Source organism: Ambystoma mexicanum, chromosome 14, assembly GCF_040938575.1.
Source record: "Ambystoma mexicanum isolate Mex_15411 chromosome 14, UKY_AmexF1_1, whole genome shotgun sequence".
NCBI classification, from domain to species: Eukaryota; Metazoa; Chordata; class Amphibia; order Caudata; family Ambystomatidae; genus Ambystoma; species Ambystoma mexicanum.
The window spans coordinates 668,600,956-668,622,941 of record NC_090940.1 but is presented as its reverse complement, the minus strand read 5'-3'; the positions used below and the strand labels follow the sequence as shown (position 1 = coordinate 668,622,941).

Genomic DNA, 21,986 nt, shown 5'->3' with positions numbered 1-21,986 from the left:
GTGTTCCCGATGCAGCGTACAAACGCGGGAAAAAAAGGAACTGAAGCATGGGGCGTAGTGACATGGTATATATGAGGTTTGACGTCTAGAGCCGACGAATCGAGCACCGAGCAAGATGGATCCTTATAAGCTGTGGAACTAACAGTGAAGTGAAATAATGGGAGTAAATATTTGGAGTAAAACTTGAATTGTGCAAAGTGAAGTAGAAAGTACCCAGGGAAAGAGGTACTTTCCTTACAAACTGTGGAAATATAAAAAGGTGGGAAAACTCAAGGGAGAGGTTGTCCCCCTTTAAACTGAAAAGTAAAATATTGACAGGAAAGCAAACCGCAGGGGAGGAGCACCCCCCTTTTTATTTGAGCAACTGAACATTGTTGATCTTTATCCGGACGTGCCGGATAGACAGTGAAAGACCAGAAGGAAACATAGGGGAAGGAAGGACCCCCTTTCTCTAGTGGAACATTTTCTTTTCTACACCATCAAACTTTATATTTTTGGAACTCTGAAAGAAAACTATAACTGTATAGCCTGCAGAAATCCCCTTGTACACATTATATTTAGTTTAGAGTGTACAGGTCAGTTTAGGGCTATTAAACACAGGGAGCTCTTTTGTTTAATATCCTAACACAGACGATCCTTCGTTTAGTTGAGGCAGAGACGCCCCTCTTAGGACTGGGGTAGATAGGATTTCCCCCCAACCCGCTTATTATTTGGATAAACAAAAGCCTACAGCAAGCACCTAACATGCTGCAGCGTTCAAGTCTTACTCTGGATCCCTTCAGCACCCTAGTTGCATATTTGAAGCTCCTGGCAAAGATTATTCAAAAGTAAAGTTCACATTGAAAGACCCATATCTTGGAAGGATACTCATTGGTGCATTGCACCATTTGGAATGTTGGCTGCTCCATTGTTTGCAAGGTGGCAGTAGCAGCTGAATCAAGCCAACGTTGCAACTTGCTCAAGTCTCCTTCCCACTGCCAGGCAACCCTTCAAATGCTGTGTAGGTCCCATCACACAAGCCACCTCAAGCATAGTGTGCCTTTATTTGCTCTTTTGTTTAAAGGGGAGAGTAAGAAAGAAGTGAAATCCAGGAAGAATGCAGCCTGATGGAATGTAGAGCAAATGTTCGAGACTAATCCAGAAAGCAAGGCTGGAGGCTGCCTGCAAGGGGGGGGGGGCTTAGGAGAAAAGCCTTATCCCACTGTGTGCCCCCACTGGTCCCCTTGTCCCACGGTGCTCCCCCACTGGTCCCCATGTCCCACTGTGTGCCCCCACTGGTCCCCGTGTCCCACTGTGCTCCCCCCTTGTCCCTGTGTCCCACTGGGCTCCCCCACTGGTCCCTGTGTCCCACTGTGCTTCCCCCTTGTCCCAGTGTCCCACTGTGTGCCCCCACTGGTCCCTGTTGTCCCACTGTGTGCCCCACTGGTCCTTGTGTCCCACTGGTCCTTGTGTCCCACTGTGCTCCCCCCTTGTCGCTCTGTCCCTCTGTGCTCCCCCACTGGTCCCTTGTCCCACTGTGCTCCCCAACTTGTCCCCGTGTCCCACTGTGTCCCTGTGTCCCATTGCCCCCCTGAGTGTGTCTGTTCAGCCCTCTTGCCCTCCCACTTCACCTTTCTTCATTTTAGCACTTACTCTTATCATTGTCTCCTGACCTTTGATAACAGCTTGTCTGTCCCCCCCGTCCCCACTTGTTTTTCTCCTCCCACCCCCTCCCAACACTACCTTGATCAGGCATTGTCTTGTTAAGATACTAAATTGTTCGCTCCTTTCCTGTTCCCCTCTCTCCCCTTCCCCACACCTCCCCTCCTTCCCCCTCCTTTTGTCACTCTTGCACTGCAACAATTGTTGTCAGGCATAGTAATGTCACTGCTAGTATTGTCTCCTTTTTTCCGTCCTCCTCTCGCCCTTATTGTTCCATGCACTTGTACTATCGCTTATGATAGGATGGTATTTATTTTTTCACATTCTGATTTGTTTCAAGGACCTGTTAAGAATGTAACTGTATTCTCCCGTGTACCCTCCCTTCTTGAAGTTCTCTGAAAAACATTGTGTATAGGCGCTATACAAATAAACAATCGATCAATCAATAATTTCCTCCATGGCCCGGAGAACGTTTCTCCAATGTCCGTCCCAGTCTACCTGGGCTTCTCCAGTCTTCCGTGCCGATTAATAACGGGGCTGTTTTTCTGAGTCATTGGATGGGTGACCCTGTACTGCTCTCCTAGCCTCTGGATGGTTTATTGGTTGGTTCTGGTTCCCCAGGTCTCCAGTCAGTGGATGAGGAGCTCAGTTCATCAAGGCAGGCTTCCTGGGGAGTCAAGCCCCCCGATAGATGCATCTGCATGGAGATTTCTTCTCCAGACCTTAATCATTTCCCCTGGACCTGTGGGCCTATTCTGCGTCCTTCCTCCGCAACACTCCGCTTACTTTCTGGATGGCATTCTTCTCAGTCAATAGCAATCAAAGTTGTATCTCAGCGACTCGTACTCCAAGGTGAGGGGGTGCCACCTTCTAGTGGTTTCACTTTCTTTTAGGGTACCACCTCCTCCCCAATTCCACTTTTACCTTTAAGGGGCCACCTTCTGGGCCCTTGCCCTGGGTGGCTGTCTTGGTCACCACTATGGGGCCTGATTTTACCTCCACTTCCTCCTTACCACTTTCACCCGATTCTACTGCCTTCATCTCCTACTTACTTGGCTCTTCTTTTCATTTTCCCAGTGATCACGTCCTCTGGTGTAATGTCCTCTCTTCTTCCCATCACGCCTCTTCCTCCACACTACTGCTCACTTGGGTTATTACTACTTCCTTATCTTTGCAATTTATTGCCTAGCGTCTCCTAGGTGGCTTTCTGGCTCCATCTCCCTTAATATTATTCTGGCTCTTTATTTTTTGCACTAGTACCCCCTCCACAAGCTCCTCCCTACTACCAGTTCCTCCTCTAATTTCCACCTCCTTCCATCTGGTTACCTCTTCTTTTGTCCTAGATTACCACCTTTGCCTGACGCTGCAGTCTCCTCCCTGTTACCACCACCTTCTGCTGTTAATTTCACTCCTTCCTCCTTGTTACCTCTTCCTTCTTCCCAGATTGCCACTTTTTCCTGATGCAGTAATCTCCCCCTGGTTACCACCACCTCATGTGGTTATGTCCACCTCCTTCCTTGTTCCCTCTTCCTTCGTCCTAGAATATCACTTTTCCCTGATGCTCCAGTCTCCTCCCTGTTACCACCATCTCCTGCTGTTATTTCCACCTCCTTCCTTGTTACTTCTTCCTTCGTCCTAGAATATCACTTTTCCCTGATGCTCCAGTCTCCTCCCTGTTACCACCACCTCCTGCTGTTATTTCCACCTCCTTCCTTGTTACCTCTTCCTTCGTCCTAGAATATCACTTTTCCCTGATGCTCCAGTCTACTCCCTGTTACCACCACCTCCTGCTGTTATTTCCACCTTCTTCCATCTTGTTACCTCTTCCTTTGTCAGATTACCACCTTTCCCTGATGTGGCAGTCTCCTCCCTGTTACCTCCACCTCCTGCTGTTATGGCCACCTCTTTCCTTCTTGATATTACCTCCACCGCTCTCTTGCCACCACTCCTCCAGCCTCCTTGTCCTCCTTCAATGGTCCAGAGTTCCACATAATGTGCCTCCTGCTCTGGGAACGCACACTTCCAGGCCGGGCTACTTACTCTTTATACTGTGCTGTCTTCTCCCTCAGGGTGGGTCTTTCAGTGAGGGTCTGCACCTTCTGTCTATGTCTTGGACAGGTTCGGAATTGGCAACATCTGATTACAAAAGTTGAGGGTGTTTGGGCCACTTTGGGTGGGTTCAAACCCTTGAAGGTTACGTCCGCCATCTTGGAACAGTTTTGTAAGCTGTTCCTAGGCTGTACATGTCGGATGGAGCTCCCTATATCATTTTTGGGGAATTCAATAGAATGTTCTCATACTGCGATGCTTGGAACCTCTAACAAATTCGAGAAAAGAAGGGAAGGCATCTGTGACTCAATGAGAGGCACCAGACGAATCACACACCTTTTGGTCGTCATACCTCTTCAGTACGTAAAGGTCCTTTAGGGGGTTCTGATGGGAAAACTGTGGATTCATGTGCAGCTTATTGTGGGGTTCTGGACAAGCTGTGAAAATGGCTCACAGGAGCCCCTTTGAGGGAGGGCTGTGATCACTCTGTCCTTACTGGGAAGGGCCAGGGTAGCCTGGGACCAAGGCCACTTGATCCTGAGGGCATCCGGCCTGCTAAGGTAGGGTAGCACCATGTTTTCCTCTCTCCACAGGTATTTCAACTACATGCAAGGGTGAGGGCGAATTAGGATTTTCTGAATGACTGTCCCCTACCAAGAAGAGACCACCAAGTGGAGGTGACAATGGAATACTCACCATACCCTCCCCAGACCCATCATCCACTATTTTGGGGGGCACAGAGCCCCCAAAGTCGTTCCCTTGGTGGTCTGCAGGACAAGGTAGAGACTTTATCACTGCACCAGATAAGCGTGAGTGGACAGCTAACGCTTGTTAACCTCCCAGCCTATGGTTGCTTTAATCTGTCCACTCATTATTAGGTGCCCTCAAATATGCCATGGGAGAAGGCCAGTAACACCTGTTAAAGCCTGTTGACATTACAGGAATGACTGACTGATCTGGAACACTTAGAGTGCGCCGGAATGTGAACCCACACCAGACAGCTTGACATACAGTTATTTATAATCTCTTATTACCAGCGTTAAGGTATGAGTTGACCATCTCCAACTACACAATGAACATTCTGTGCCCCCCCCCCCCCCCCCCCGGTGAACAGAAACTCATTTACTTCCTTACCTGCATGTCTCCAGAGCAGCCGATGTCTTCTGAGCCCACTGCCGATTCAGAGTCTGCAATTCTTTCAATGTGATGTCACTGAGCGACAGCTGAAATCTCCTTTTATTTAGGTTTTCAATGTCGGGAGACAATGACATCAGCTCTAACATGCGACACTACAGAGAAAGAGGTTCAACAAATATTCAGCGTGTGTTTCCATTGTGTGCCTGCGTGTGTTTCCATTGTGTGCCAGCGTGTGTTTCCATTGTGTGCCAGCGTGTGTTTCGGGACTTGAGGCGTGCATGCATGTTTACTGTGGAGCCATTCAAATCTTAAATTATGTAGTAAATACCACAATGATTAAAATAGGTACCGAGGGATGAGGTGCCCTTTGCGTTGGAGTAGGACGCTCCAAAATTAAGCAAATATAAAATGGATACGGCCACTTAATGGAATGGGCCTCTGCTGGTCTTGCTGTTGTCACTGTGAATTCTATTCTATGGGTGTATGCATGATCAATTTCCTAAATATAAGGCTCATTGCTGTGATGAAGTAATAGCAAATACACGAAAAGACATTTGTGAATGACAAAAGATGAGCTTGGCTATGCTCCACATGCAGGAATCCAGGAGTGGAGGAGGTACATGAAATGCGGTGGTAGGACCATGCAATGTGGGATGTGCAATAGTGCCGTGGGTGTCACTTACAGAGCTTAGACTGTCCTATCCTGGGGCCGGACATGCAGCAGTGCAGGGAGAGATTGCTGGAAATTAGAGGCTATTTTGTGTTAACCTGGTGTGTTACTATTTCTTACCATTCATGGTGTTATACCCCCAAACGCTCCCTGACTTGTAAGCATTCCCCTTCCTTGGGTGCTCCAGGAATTATTGCCTTTACAGAAGCAACCCATTGGGTGGTTCAGGATGCTCCAAGGAAAAGCAGGTTCTCTAGCACAGGGCGTAAGAACCTCAGATCAGAGGAATAGAGCCATCGGGTGGAAATGTCTGCTTCATACTGCCACGATAGGTGCTCTACCAAATCTCAAGATGGCCACCAGGGGTGGAGCTTAGGGAGAGGACTGTCATTTGATGGGGGCAGTATGTCCCAGAGGACAGTGATTGGTTATAGAAGAGGCAAGCAGTTTTCAGGCTAAAGCGAAACTGCTTTTTCTTTTTACTGAGGATTCCCAGCCTGGCGACAGGGAATATTCATGAGCATGTGAATCCATGCCAGACCCCATGCTGGAGAATGTGTGCTTCTAAAACCTCAGAGGGGGCCTACAGACTGCTTCCTTTCTTAGTAATTGGGGTGTCTACCATAGCCATGTACTGAACTTGCACGCGCCCACACGCAAAGATTGGGCAAAGGGCATATCCGTAGAAAGAAAGGTTGGAATTCTTTATAACACACTGATCCGTCACATATGACCCTCGGAGAGCGATTGAAAATGTTCCATGAGTACCTCTGAGCATTCCTCCCCTTTCCCGGGAACCCTACATGAGTAATTACAAACATACCATGAGTACCTCTGAGCATTCCTCCCCTTTCCCGGGAATCCTCTATGAGTGATTGCAAATGTACCATGAGTAAATCTGAGCATTCCTCCCCTTTCCCGGGAACGCTCTATGAGTGATTGCAAACGTTCCATGAGCAACTCTGGGCATTCCTCCCCTTTCCCGGGAACCCTCTATGAGTGATTGCAAACGTACCATGAGTAACTCTGGGCGTTCCTCCCCTTTCCCGGGAACCCTCTATGAGTGATTGCAAACGTACCATGAGTAACTCTGGGCATTCCTCCCCTTTCCCAGGAACCCTGCATGAGTGATTACAAACGTACCATGAGTACCTCTGAGCATTCCTCCCCTTTCCCGGGAACCCTCCATGAGTGATTGCAAACGTACCATGAGTAACTCTGGGCATTCCTCCCCTTTCCCGGGAACCCTCCATGAGTGATTGCAAACGTACCATGAGTAACTCTGGGCATTCCTCCCCTTTCCCGGGAACCCTCCATGAGTGATTGCAAACGTACCATGAGTAACTCTGAGCCTTCCTCCACTTTCCCGGGAATAATCGTTTTTTCCAGATCCTCGGCACAGAGTTCCACTTTCTTCTGAAGCGCTTGCAGACTTTCCCTGAAGTTCTCAAGTTGTTCAAGTGAAAGCTGGAGAAGGAACAGAAAGGCGGGAGTTAAATACAGAACACTCTTATTCGAAACATACCTCCCAATGGGCCACTTAATGAAACCTGTTTGATATTATCAGGTGGCATCGCCCAGGTGCTGGAATCCTCAGAATAAACACAGCATAAGCACTGGCTGAAGGACACTGGGTCTGTGCCAGAGAATACTCAGGCAAGATGTGCAGTGACATCATACAACCAATCAGTTAGTGTGATTTTTGGACTATTCGTGGTGCTTTTCTAAGACAGTCTGCATGGATGGTAAAAACAATATGCATAACAAGCCCGGGCAAATACTGCAGTTTTGGCTTTTGTGTAGGCAGGAATAGCCATTTGCCAGGCACTGCCAGATTGCTATAAGACAACAGAAGCTGGAAGATTGTGCCTCTCATTGGGCAAGGGTTGCAGTGCCCTGTGCCTCTCATTGGGCAATGGTTGCAGTGCCTTGTGCCTCTCACTGGGCAATGGTTGCAGTGCCTTGTGCCTCTCATTGGGCAATGGTTGCAGTGCCTTGTGCCTCTCATTTGGGCAATGGTTGCAGTGCCTTGTCCCTCTCTTTGGGCAATGGTTGCAGTGCCTTGTGCCTCTCTTTGGGCAATAGTTGCAGTGCCTTGTGCCTCTCACTGGGCAATAGTTGCAGTGCCTTGTGCCTCTCATTGGGCAATGGTTGCAGTTCCCATCTAAAACCACTTCAATAAGCCAACAGTGTTGTCTTTGTCAATGCTCAGTTGTAACAGGACCTTGCGGGAAGGAAAATATATAAATCAAGTCGCTGAAGGCACTCTTGGTTAGTACATTTAATTACAATTAAGCCATTAAATCTCATCAGACCGCATAGGACTAACACTGGTTAGCTAACGTTTGATGTTACTGCTTGATTGTGCTAGCTCAGAGATCCAAGGGGAATGAGTTTTGGGCTGGGAGGGGCAGTTAGTGGGTGGGAAAAGACATAGGGATTAATATGGTCATGGGCCGCCAATGGTTGGATATATCCCCAAACACCCACAACCTATGTGTCCCTCCGTCACTTTGACCCCTATGTCCTTCGGAATAGTATTGTCTCATCAAATAGAACAGAAGACAGCCGATTTGGTTACACCCCGGGCGGAGTCACAGTTCGCCCATATGGACAAGCTACGGTGGTGATGTGTGCAGTATTAAAGCAAATTAAAATAACATATCTTTAGAAAGTGTTTATGGTCTTGGAAAACTCAGCTTAAGCCCTCCGTGATATGAGAAGGCTACTATGTTTTATTGCTGACTTACTTTACCATTTTTCATCAGGTGTTTCATTGTATACGGTGCAATACTTCTCACTGCATCATTGCCTTGTACCTGCTTTTATTCTGACATACAGCTCTTTAAAACCTAAACAAATATACTGAGTGTAAATATACATCCCCCTCTAGCAATCCACAGTATTTGAAGATTACCAGTACCCTAACTCCATTCCTTGCTGCATTGAGTTAATCAATTGCCGTGGACCTCTGGCTGATGCGTGCAGCTGTGTTCCACACACTGGAAATGCAGCACGAGGTGCTTCAGGCTGCACCTTAGCTGGATCTGCCTGAGGTTTTATCTAGGGTTGAATTACTGGCCTTATCGCTCACCCATTAGTGTAAAGGTGGATCATGCAAGTTCTTCAGATGCAATACAGCAATAAAGGGAAGACTGCAAACCTTCAAATCTGCCAGATGGGTACCACGGAACATGAGAGACTTCCCAAAACTCAAAAATGGATGCCCTTTGGTAAGAAACTCACTTTCATTATTGTACGGCAGAATATGTCTTCAATACAAAGTGGAGGAGTAACGAAGCCATTTCTCAAAATGACCATTGCATTGCAATCAAAAGCGATGATGCCCGTAAGGGGACAATCGAGCCCACTCACTTTATACGATATGCTAGTCTTGGGCACAATTCTTGCAGCTATTTTCTGGAAAATTGAGCTACCAGTGACGAGGGGCAGCGTCCTAAGATCTGTGTAGGTTCATAGAATTTGTTTGTTTGGTCTCCTGCACTTTGCCCAGCACTTTGCCCGTGAGACGTGCAGCATATCCTGGCCCATGTTCGTGCAATGTAAGAATAGGCATGTTCATATAGAAACCGCAGCTTACATCTCAAAAGGAGCGTTGGAGAAGTAGGGCACCCATCTTTTAGAATCTTGCTCAACGTGAAGGGAGAATATTAGGACAGAGGAAGGACTCGTGCAGGTTCCTCCCTCCTTTGGGCAATTGTCAACAGTGCACAGCGTGTGTGCAACGTGAGGAAAAGGATTATGGCATCTATGATCCATAAGTATAGGTTCCATCGCAGGAGTCGCTTAACATACTGCATGTCGACTATCGTGTATATTATGGCGGAGATGAGGAAGGGGCCCTTCTATAATCGCATGGAAATGCCATGTGGAACTGGAAATTAAAGCTCTGCTCGATTGAGCCATGAACTCCTTCATGTTGGAGGCCGGGCATCCCACAGTATTTGGAGGCTGGGCATCCCACGGTATTTGGAGGCCGGGCATCCCACAGAATTTGGCATGAATGTCTTCCTGGTGGAGGCCGGGCATCCCACAGTATTTGGCATGAACTCCTTCATGGTGGAGGCCGGGCATCCCACAGTATTTGGCATAAACCTCTTCATGGTGGAGGCCGGGCATCCCACAGTATTTGGCATGAACGCCTTCATGGTGGAGGCCGGGCATTCCACAGTATTTGGCATGAACGCCTTCATGGTGGAGGCCGGGCATCCCACAGTATTTGGCATGAACTCCTTCATGGTGGAGGCCGGGCATCCCACAGTATTTGGCATGAACGCCTTCATGGTGGAGGCCGGGCATTCCTCAGTATTTGGCATGAACTCCTGGTGGAGGCCGGGCATTCCTCAGTATTTGGCATGAACGCCTTCATGGGGGAGGCCGGGCATTCCACAGTATTTGGCATGAACGCCTTCATGGTGGAGGCCGGGCATTCCTCAGTATTTGGCATGAACTCCTTCATGGTGGAGGCTGGGCACTCCACAGTATTTGGCATGAACGCCTTCATGGGGGAGGCCGGGCATTCCACAGTATTTGGCATGAACGCCTTCATGGTGGAGGCCGGGCATCCCACAGTATTTGGCATAAACTCCTTCATGGTGGAGGCCGGGCATCCCACAGTATTTGGCATGAACTCCTTCATGGTGGAGGCCGGGCATCCCACAGTATTTGGCATGAACTCCTTCATGGTGGGGGCCGGGCATCCCACAGTATTTGGCATAAACTCCTTCATGGTGGAGGCCGGGCATCCCACAGTATTTGGCATGAACTCCTTCATGGTGGAGGCCGGGCATCCCACAGTATTTGGCATGAACTCCTTCATGGTGGAGGCCAGGCGTCCCACGGTATATGGCAGGCAAGCCTTGTCAATTTCCCTGCAGGGGGATCATGGGAAATTGCGACTAGTCAGGTATAAACACCACCTGGAATTACCAACTTTTCCAATAAGCAAAGTTCTCATGTGACCCTTAAATTATCTACCTATACTTTATAACCTTTGCCCTGTGCTTTCACTTTCAGATTTAAAGAAACATTTTTCTAAAAGATTTTTCAAATGACTACATATAGGATTTTTATCAAATATGTAATGAAATGTCTAAGCCTTTTATTATTCTGACAAGGGCAAGTAAGTCCCTTTTCCACATCGACTAATCCTTTGGTGCTAAGATTCCAACCTGGGAGGTATCCTGTGTTGTCAGTGACTCCACAAATCTGTGTTGATCATGAATTGAAATGCACCTCTAGTGTAATTAAGGTAAGATATCACGGAAACTGATATTTACTAATAAGAAACTTATTCCGCCTCCTGACTAGGAGATGAATGCTTTGAAACATCACTTTATAGGTCTGACCTTACTGGGATTTTGCCATAAGATACAGTGGCCAGGAAGCAACTTCTAGAACCAACACCAATTCAGCCTACCTGGACTTCTTTTGACTTTTCCAATATTTGACATTCCAGATCCAAGACCCTCTGGGAAAGCCCAAACTCCTCTGAAGAGATGATGACTGGATCTGCTCTTTGCACCAGCTCGGCCTCAGCGTCTGAGATTCGGCAGCACTTCTCTTTTACACTTTGAAGGCGGGATTGCAGATCCTGGAAAAAGGAACATACATATTAAATACCCATCCTTAACATGTGCTTAAAACAATCTCCAACCGTGCCATGTACAATGTGATGGATAAACATACACGGCCACAGTTTTGATAGTATTTTTTATGCATACTTTAACACCTTAAAGTAACTACATTTCAATTGCATACTTATGAATAAATATATTTAAAAAAAAACTGTTGAATAAAATTAGGTTTAACAAATATTGCAATATGGTATTAAGAAGTATTGCTAAGTAACCTGAATGAAAACAAAATGCTAATTAAATAAACCACATGGTGGATGGATGTGTGCCTAATCACTGCTGCAGAATTGTTTTAGGGTTTATATTGGGCCTTCATTAAAGGCGATATCAACATTACAGGATCACCGTAGACACTGCATGCCTTGCTTAACATGCTTCTTAGTCCAGAGCTTCAGACGGTCTACTGGGTCTTCTACATTCTTAATATGGTCCTTACCCCAGAGCTTCAGATGGTCTACTGGGTCTTCTACATTCCTCACGTGGTTCTTATTCCAGAGCTTCAGACGGTCTACTGGGTCTTCTACATTCATAACATGGTTCTTATTCCAGAGCTTCAGACGGTCTACTGGGTCTTCTACATTCATAGCATGGTCCTTATTCCAGAGCTTCAGACGGTCTACTGGGTCTTACATTCTTAACATGGTCCTTATTCCAGAGCTTCAGACGGTCTACTGGGTCTTCTACGTTCATAACATGGTTCTTATTCCAGAGCTTCAGTCTGTCTACTGGGTCTTCTACATTCTTAACATGGTTCTTATTCCAGAGCTTCAGTCTGTCTACTGGGTCTTCTACATTCTTAACGTGGTTCTTATTCCAGAGCTTCAGTCTGTCTACTGGGTCTTCTACATTCTTAACATGGTCCTTATTCCAGAGCTTCAAACGGTCTACTGGGTCTTCTACATTCATAACATGGTTCTTATTCCAGAGCTTCAGACGGTCTACTGGGTCTTCTACATTCTTAACATGGTTCTTATTCCAGAGCTTCAGTCCGTCTACTGGGTCTTCTACATTCTTAACATTGTTCTTATTCCAGAGCTTCAGTCTGTCTACTGGGTCTTCTACATTCTTAACATGGTTCTTATTCCAGAGCTTCAGTCTGTCTACTGGGTCTTCTACATTCTTAACATGGTTCTTATTCCAGAGCTTCAGATGGTCTACTGGGTCTTCTACATTCATAACATGGTTCTTATTCCAGATCTTCAGACGGTCTATTGGGTCTTCGACATTCATAACATGGTTCTTATTCCAGAGCTTCAGTCTATCTACTGGTTATTCTACATTCTTAACATGGTTCTTATTCCAGAGCTTCAGTGTGTCTACTGGGTCTTCTACATCGCACTGTGGTGTTCAGCATCATTGACTTTAACGCCCTTCCATAATGGTTGTTGAACTTCGTCAGCATTTCTTCTGAGAGCCTTAGTTGTCTCAGTCCATTTCATCCCTCGTTCATTACGTTCCACATGTTTTAGTTTCATGGGCAGGGTCACTCAGGCACCCACCCACTGCCCCCATTTTTCAGTATCTAAATGACTAGCCCTCCAAACTTGCTAAAGGTTGTTGGGTGGCCTGCAACTCATCAGCTGATGGCACTCAGACCTATGTCTCTGCCAGTGGCAGGCCAGACCACATTAAGGTGTTAGGCAACTGCCTCAATGTTGTGTGAGAGTGGATTATGAAGCACTGATTGCAGAGAACACATTATATTTCTGGGAAGCAAATGGAGGATGAAAAATGCCTTTGTTCCCAAATCCAAGGTGCTGTCTTTCTTCCCCAATGGTCTGTCGCCAGATCCAAGGTGCCGTCTTTCTTCCCCAATGGTCTGTCCCCAGATCCAAGGTGCCGTCTTTCTTCCCTGAATGGTCTGTCCCCAGATCCAAGGTGCTGTCCTTCTTCCCCTATGGTCTGTCCCCAGAGCCAAGGTGCCGTCTTTCTTCCCCAATGGTCAGTCCCCAGATCAAAGGTGTCGTCCTTCTTCCCCAATGGTCTGCCCCAGATCCAAGATGCCGTCTTTCTTCCCCAATGGTCTGTCCGCAGATCCAATGTGCCGTCTTTCTTCCCCAATGGTCTGTCCCCAGATCCAAGGTGCCGTCTTTCTTCCCCAATGGTTTGTCCCCAGATCCAAGATGCCGTCCTTCTTCCCCAATGCTCTGTTCCCAAATCCAAGGTGCCGTCTTTCTTCCTCAATGGTCTGTCCCCAGATCCAAGGTGCCGTCTTTCTTCCCCAATGGTCTGTACCCAGATCCAAGGTGCCGTCTTTCTTCCCCAATGGTCTGTCCCCAGATCCAAGATGCCGTCCTTCTTCCCCAATGCTCTGTCCCCAGATCCAAGGTGCCGTCTTTCTTCCCCAATGCTCTGGAAGTTGAACATAAAGTTTAAAATCTCTGACTGCTGGGGGGTCTCTCTCGGATTAGCGAAGTTAAAGCCATAGGTAACTCAGTCTTCTCTCACCTGTACGGGCTAAAACACATACTACGTTGAATCCCCAAATTGGATCAGGCCATTGGGGTATCTGATGGCCTCTCTGTGGGCCTCGTTCAGCAGCTCACTTTGGACAACAAGCTGCAGGCAGAGTGACAGGGGGATCTTGCAAGAGGGACGACAATACCCCAGATAAGAAACACTGCTCATTGGTTTCTGGTTCAAGACTGGACCATGGTTTAGACAGGATGTGTTTGTCACAAAGTACTCTTCAGCACAGAACATATACATCTCATCCAAAAATGGGGTACACATGTCCTTGGTTCCATACCCAAGATCTTTGGATGATTCAGGGGCTTGCCAAGAGAGAGACAGACTACAGAAACAGGCTTTTCATGTGCAGGATTCCCTGGTGTGGAATAGTATGTCCCTGGTGTGGAATAGCATGTCGCTGCTGTGGAACAGCATGTCCCTGGTGTGGATAGCATGTCCCTGGTGTGGATAGCATGTCCCTGGTGTGGAATAGCATGTCCCTGGAGTATCCCACGAGGGTCACTAGTCTCCAATTTAGAAAAGCCCTTAACATGCTCTATTCTGACTATGATGAGGGGGATTTAATCAGTGCACTTTCATGACTGATTTCATGGCTTTCCAATGATTTCACAATGTCTGGTGCTTCGTGGAGGTTTGTTCCATAGTGAAGCGCCAACCGTGTTTATTCTATTCCATGCATACCAGTGACTACAAACTATGGAATAGCAAATTGGGAGTCCGAGCTTGCATTCTATAAAACCATGTAAGTAGTGAGTACCTTCTGTATACCCTGTTGTGCCAACATGCCAGGCCACCTTATTTTGCCACAATGTGATCTTCTTTAACACTTTAACAAAACATTTAAACTCTGACAGTTACAAAAGTGTTTCTTTTAAGATTGTGCAACCTCTGTATATTAAGGGGCTACTGCAACACCCTGTCTTTGCAATGGGGGGGCGCCATCAAGGCACCAGGGGCATTCGGCGTGGAATGGGCCCTAGAAGAGACCCTGCAACTCCCTGTTCCATTTAAAAAATACTAGTTGCAACTGGTCCAGAAAATAATAGTAAGAATGCATCGCCACATCAACCCTGCTCTAAAGATGCATTACTCTTTCCCCACATGCAAATATCCAATTCAAGGACCTCCGCAGAGCGCCCTTTTCATCCATAAACTACCTCAAGTCAAGCCCCATCCATGACAAGCCAAGCCCTGCCCATCTAAAATCAAGACCAAACCATCACAAGCCAAGCCCTATCTATCGCGAGGCAAGTCCCACCCATGGCAAGCCAAGCCACACCCACCCCAATGTATGCCCCACCCATGGCAAGCCAAGCCACACCCATCCCAATTTAAGCCACACCCATTGCAAAGCAAGCCCTGCGTCTCCCAGAGGAGGCCTCACACCAGGCTAGGAAATGGCTTGTGATGTGGCTCCTGTCTGCCTGCTGTACTCTACAAGACCTTTTTATTGTTGCCACTCCCAGTCCTTCCTCCTACCCGCTCACTGTTTCTCCTCTAAGCCCATGGCCTAGCAGAGAGCAGCCGCCAACATTAAACCCAGTTCATTTATAAATTCCACGGGAAGAAGGGTGCAATGTCTGCCTCTCTTGCCCAAGTCCGGTTTGATTACATCTCGCTAGTGCTCTGGCCATGCTTTCACACCAGGTGCTGTGATTAACTTCAACATGAGCCACAGGTAAGTGATTGGGAGGGGGGCGGGGGTGACACTTGTTAAGATGGATTTCTAGAAATTGGCCTGGTGGACAGAGATTATGAGGCCACCCTAGTTATAGTGAATGTGGAATTCTGAGCAGTTAGACAACAGTCAATCTATCTAAACTCGGAGAGCAGTCCAGGCCATTCTCAGGAGTGTGCGATTGGGGTCAGGTGTCCTCAATGAGTCAACACAATGTAGTGCACAATAATTCAGAATGTAGTCTTTGCAGGTAAGTTCTAATTTTACTTGTGTTGGTGATTGTTCAAAGAAGAGATTCAGGAAGGTTACTAGGCAAGTACATTGTGTCCTTATCTTTTAGGAATACTACCCAGGTTCGATGACCAAAAGGTAGTGGAATGGAAAATTACAATTCAAAGCTACTGGTTCTCTTGTGCCCCACATCCAGACTCTCTGGCTCCATAGGTGCCAAATGGGACTCGATAGTCCTCTGCCACACACAGAGAATATAAGCTAAAGGGGTGACAACAAGCTACCTTTAGATATCCACACCAAAGGAAACAATAATAGATCTCAAACCATATGTGTATACAGGCACACCATCAGTCTTTTAGCAAATATAAAGAGATGGGAGGCTCAATTTTAACAAAAAATATCTCATATATTTATTATGTTTAACTCAGTCATAAAACAGACCATGTGGTCACATTTGCAAAACTCAACAACATCTAAAAAAGAATCAAAAAATATAAAAAGAGACAATTGGTCAACAGTTTTGGTATTTGCATTCATTCACATAATAATTTGTATCATAAGTGATGTTAGTAGCACATGGGTGACTTCAAACTAGCATATATCTATTTGCTTAGATTTGAAACCCCCAATTTGGTTGTGTCGACATGAGTAAATCCGTTTCCAGCCTCATCGTCTATTTGACACACCAACTTGTCTTTGTTCTTGAACTGGTTAGTCGTGTATGTGAGGCTTTCCTCAGGACACATCAATCCTCTTGTTAGAGGGTCAATAATGTCACAAATTGTGTTGTAGATTGTCTCACAATATCTATAAAAACAGAGATATATGTGTCAGTATACGCCAAAAGGACCTGAGCCTTTTCTTTTTTATCAAAATGATTTCACTGTGTACATAAGTTGTTTGAGAATATTTGTTTGTCCTTTCAAGCTTGGGGTGGGCATCATACTATTTATTTGATATAAATTGGCTATCTCGATGGTATAGCATTTATGCATTTCTTCAAGCACAGATGCATTTCCTTTTGCAAAACATGAGGCGTGGGACTTAACCCATTTTTGGTGGGCACCTTTGATTTTGTTGCTACATTCATTTTTATATATATCTACAAACCATAGTTCTGTGTATATATAAATAACATGACATTTTGACAAGTATAGTGCCGTGAGAGAGCACAAAATACCACATACCTATTGTGGTTATTTATTGGTCATGTGTTCATTCACTGGTGAATTCGGCATCTCCTGAATGAGGCGTACTTTCAAATCATGTCACTTCTTAAATGCGACTAAGTAAAGAAAAGCGCATAACAGTATACAGTTATTCTAATATGGTTAAAGACAGCATGTGTATTCATTGTAATCCAAAGTTGGATTACAAATATATTGATCAACCAACCTGGTTCAGCGACTGCTGCTGATCCGCAGGTGCAACGGAGAATGCGGCTGTTTATTTATGGTCTCCAGGCGGATGTTAGATGACAGCAGCGCCCGATGGGCTACACAAGAACAAAACAAGTGTGGGGCCATATTTAGTAACAAGACTGTATGGCCAGATGGAGAAGTGAAAACTCTTACACGTCTCAACCAACTTACTTGGTAGTCCAACAGCACTTCAAAAAGATGTTCGTATCCCTAGACACACAGCGTGTACAATCGCACTGCACTTGGGGGTTTGACCAAAGGTGATCGACGTCGTTCTACTGATCAGGATTTCTTTCATAAACACTTGCGTTTGTAGATGCGGTCACGTGGTTGAGCCATCGGCGTAACATGCTCGTAAATACAGCGCCGGCTGCATTCCTAAGTGGCCGCCATCTTAGAATGGGCAGGATGCATCCAAAGTACGTCCGTATAATATACTACAAGTGGCTGGGATATCTTATTAAGGATGGAATATGGTATGCCAAGCGGCTGTAATATTAAAAACACTGTTAATGGAATTTTCACAATGGGCTACATGTTTTCCAGTGTAGGGAAACATCAAGTATATTGTATTAGTCCTAGTGTACTATTTAATAATAGTCAATGGTTTACATAAGAAAAGGACACATATAAAGGCATACTCTTCAATGAGGAGCCAGCTGTATAACCAAACTTGTGTCATCTTAAAAATGAACTGGGAGCATCTAAACCAGGCATGTATGATATGCGGGAATCAGCTGGAATCTATAGTCATCTTGTAGTGGAGTAAGACGGCTGTTTGAATAATACCAATATACCGCAAATCAAGTGTGTTTCCGCTGAGTGCATTCATCTAGCACTAACCAGGAACTTTTTCATATGGAATGGTGTCTTTTTTCAACAATTACATGGCACGAGTATGGGGGCGACTTTCGCCCCCGACTTGGCGAACCTTTATATGGATAATTTCGAAAAGCCATCAACATCTATGCTGACGACAATCCATACCAGGAAAACATCAAGGCCTGGTATCGCTACATAGATGACATTTTTATGGTCTGGCGAGGCACGAAAGAATAACTAGTGGCTTTCACTCTATGGCTGAATACTAGAGAAGTCTCAATCAAATTCACATGTGATTATGACCCCAATAGTGTTGCCTTCTTAGACCTACTGATTCATCGTTTGCCTGACAACAAGGTTGCCACTAGCCTCTACAAGAAGCCCACTCAAAAAAATACGCTACTGCAATTCAATAGTTACCATCCCCAGTCATTGAGAGAAAATTCTCTGCATTAGGTGTAATTGCTCTGATAAAGCTGACTTTAAAAATCATAGTCAGACCCTTAAAGCAAATCTAAAAGAAATAGGTTATCCTCCATATATCATTAGAAGAGCATACAAAAAGGCTGCAAACATCTCAAGGGAGGATTGTCTAACTAAACAAAACAAAACCGTATTAGACAACATTTTACGTGTGTGTCTTCGTTCACTCCAATTAGCAACAAGTTAAGAAAAACGATACTAACTAATTGGAAAATGATTAATACTGAAGATTTCCAAATTCTGTCGCCCCGCTTTGCTTTTAAGCGCCTTACCAACATTGGAGATAAACTTGTTCATACCTATCCGTTGCCTAAAAACACTGACAATGCCCAACCTACTCTGTGGCGACTACCACCGGTAATAGGGCACTTTAAATGTGGCAAATGCAGTATCTGTAAATTCACGAGCAATTTGAAAACCATTGATCTGAAAGGCAGAACGTGGAGGCTTGATACATTCACCAATTGCGCCACTAAATGGGTGGTTTACTGTATTATATGCCCATGTGGGCTAATATATATTGGAAAGACCAAACGACCAGTGCGGACCAGGATCGGTGAACACCGTTGTTGCATCAAAAACAAACAATACGGCTGATAAACCACTGGTTGATCACTATAAAAAGGCAAAACACTCATATGACAATATATTTTGGTGTGTATTACAAAAGATTGATAATCACCCTAGTGGGGGTGACCGTGATTTAAAATTACGAAGACTCGAACAAAGGTGGATATACGATTTGGACTCAGTTAAACATGGTCTCAATTTATACATTGAGTGGGGCCTATTTCTACGTAAATAACTGATCTACAAAAAGCACATTGGAGGGACCAGAATATATCTTGTATTGCTCACATGAGGAAACATTTATTTTGGTTTTCCTGCACCCTCCTGACTTTTTGCCCCGTCCTTTATTCAAACAGCCGTCTTACTCCACTACAAGATGACTATAGATTCCAGCTGCTTTCAGCATATCATACATGCCTGGTTTAGATGCTTCCGGTTAATTTTTAAGATGACATGAGTTTGGTTGTACAGCTGGCTCCTCATTGAAGAGTATGCCTTTATATGTGTCCTTTTCTTATGTAAACCATGGACTATTATTAAATAGTACACTAGGACTAATATAATATACTTGATGTTTCCCTACACTGGAAAACATGTAGCCCATTGTGAAAATTCCATTAACGGTGTTTTTAATATTACAGCCGCTTGGCATACCATATTCCATCCTTAATAAGATATCCCAGCCACTTGTAGTAAATTATACGGGCGTACTTTGGGTGCATCCTGCCCATTCTAAGATGGCGGCCACTTGGGAATGCAGCCGGCGCTGTATTTACGAGCATGTTACGCCGACGGCTCAACCACGTGACCGCATCTACAAACGCAAGTGTTTATGAAAAAAATCCTGATCAGTAGAACGACGCCGATCACCTTTGGTCAAACGCCCAAGTGCGGTGCGATTGCACACGCTGTGTGTCTAGGGATACGAACATCTTTTTGAAGTGCCGTTGGACTACCAAGTAAGTTGGCTGGGACGTGTAAGAGTTTTCACTTCTCCATCTGGCCATACAGTCTTGTTACTAAATATGGCCCCACACATGTTTTGTTCTTGTGTCGCCCATCAGGCGCTGCTGTCATCTAACATCCGCCTGGAGACCATAAATAAACAGCCGCATTCTCCGTTGCACCTGCGGATCAGCAGCAGTCGCTGAACCAGGTTGGTTGATCAATATATTTGTAATCCAACTTTGGATTACAATGAATACACATGCTGTCTTTAACCATATTAGAATAACTGAATACTGTTATGCGCTTTTCTTTACTTAGTCGCATTTAAGAAGTGACATGATTTGAAAGTACGTCTCATTCAGGAGATGCCGAATTCACCAGTGAATGAACACATGACCAATAAATAACCACAATAGGTATGTGGTATTTCGTGCTCTCACACGGCTCTATACTTGTCAAAATGTCATGTTATTTATATATACACAGAACTATGGTTTGTAGATATATATAAAAATGAATGTAGCAACAAAATCAAAGGTACCCACCAAAAATGGGTTAAGTCCCACGCCTCATGTTTTGCAAAAGGAAATGCATCTGTGTTTGAAGAAATCCATAAATGCTATTCCATTGAGATAGCAAATTTATATCAAATAAATAGTATGATGCCCACCCCAAGCTTGAAAGGACAAACAAATATTCTCAAACAACTTATGTACACAGTGAAATCATTTTGATAAAAAAGAAAAGGCTCAGGCCCTTTTGGCATATACTGACACATATATCTCTGTTTTTATAGATATTGTGAGACAATCTACAACACAATTTGTGACATTATTGACACTCTAATAAGAGGATTGATGTGTCCTGAGGAAAGCCTCACATACACGACTGACCAGTTCAAGAACAAAGACAAGTCGGTGTGTCAAATAGATGTTGAGGCTGGAAACTGATTTACTTATGTCGACACAACCAAATTGGGGGTTTCAAATCTAAGCAAATAGATATATGCTAGTTTGAAGTCACCCATGTGCTACTAACATCACTTATGATACAAATTATTATGTGAATGAATGCAAATACCAAAACTGTTGACCAATTGTCTCTTTTTATATTTTTTGATTCTTTTTTAGATGTTGTTGAGTTTTGCAAATGTGACCACATGGTCCGTTTTATGACTGAGTTAAACATAATAAATATATGAGATATTTTTGTTAAAATTGAGCCTCCCATCTCTTTATATTTGCTAAAAGACTGATGGTGTGCCTGTATACACAAATGGTTTGAGATCTATTATTGTTTCCTTTGGTGTGGATATCTAAAGGTAGCTTGTTGTCACCCCTTTAGCTTATATCATCTGTATCTAGTCCTCTGTCAACAAGCCCCTATTATAAAAAAAAGAGGACACATGTTGTAGCAGTTTGCTCACTGTTTTCTTCACTGTGCCACACACATACAAAGGCATTACTAGCCTGCGAAAGCAGCAGCTTTACCGACCAAGTGCATGACCTGACATGGGATTTCCCGACCTGGCAAGGCAGGCAGAAGGCCAAACTACAATATGGCCATAGGACAAGCGACCAATCTCGTGACACATCCATTTTAGCACACTAACCACGTTTAGTAGCCATACGCAGTAAACACAAGTGTGCACACTAGAAATAATGCAACAGTTGTAAAAATGAATCTGCTGCCACCAGCTTGTCTATAGGCACCTATAAAAGTAACCCAAAATTCCAACTGTAAAAAGCTAGAGTGATACAAATGTAGCCCCATTGCACTGCGGTGTGTAGGGTTAAAAAGTTACAAAAATGGAAAAGATAAAAGGGAAACAGTTTCCCAGTACTCACAGTCGGAAGGACTGATACGTGTCTCTTTAACAAATGAGCAAAAGGACAGGTGAGTAAAGCTGAAGGCTTTATTTCCCTTAAAAAAATCATAACAGGTTAAAAAACAAAGCAAAAAGATTGGGGTTCCATAGAAAATAAGTTGACAAAAGAGAAATCTTTCCTAACAACAATGGGCTGTTCTTGGCTCAGGAAAGGGTGGAGTAAACGTCATGCTCAGCAAAGGTGCTGAGACAAAACAAAAAATGTTTCCTCAGGGATCCCTGAGACCTAGCATGTGCTGGGGTAGGCTTACTGCTCCCGCCGCATTTCATCAAATTGAAACGCGATTATACATCTTGTGTGGGAAAAAAAGAGTAC

At 44.9% G+C, this 21,986-nt stretch overlaps 1 protein-coding gene across 8 annotated transcripts in view; it reads right to left on the bottom strand.

The window, feature by feature from the left end:
* The window catches only part of SYNE2 (spectrin repeat containing nuclear envelope protein 2), a 1,840,150-nt gene that overhangs the window by 289,121 nt on the left and 1,529,043 nt on the right, over window positions 1-21,986 (bottom strand). For all 8 annotated transcript variants that reach the window (XM_069638223.1, XM_069638224.1, XM_069638227.1 and 5 more), the window contains 3 exons: window positions 10,938-11,111; window positions 6,833-6,964; window positions 4,825-4,979 (listed from right to left, as the gene is read on the bottom strand). In XM_069638223.1, coding sequence (XP_069494324.1) covers window positions 4,825-4,979; window positions 6,833-6,964; window positions 10,938-11,111 — 461 coding nt within the window. The remainder of the gene's footprint in view (window positions 1-4,824; window positions 4,980-6,832; window positions 6,965-10,937; window positions 11,112-21,986) is intronic.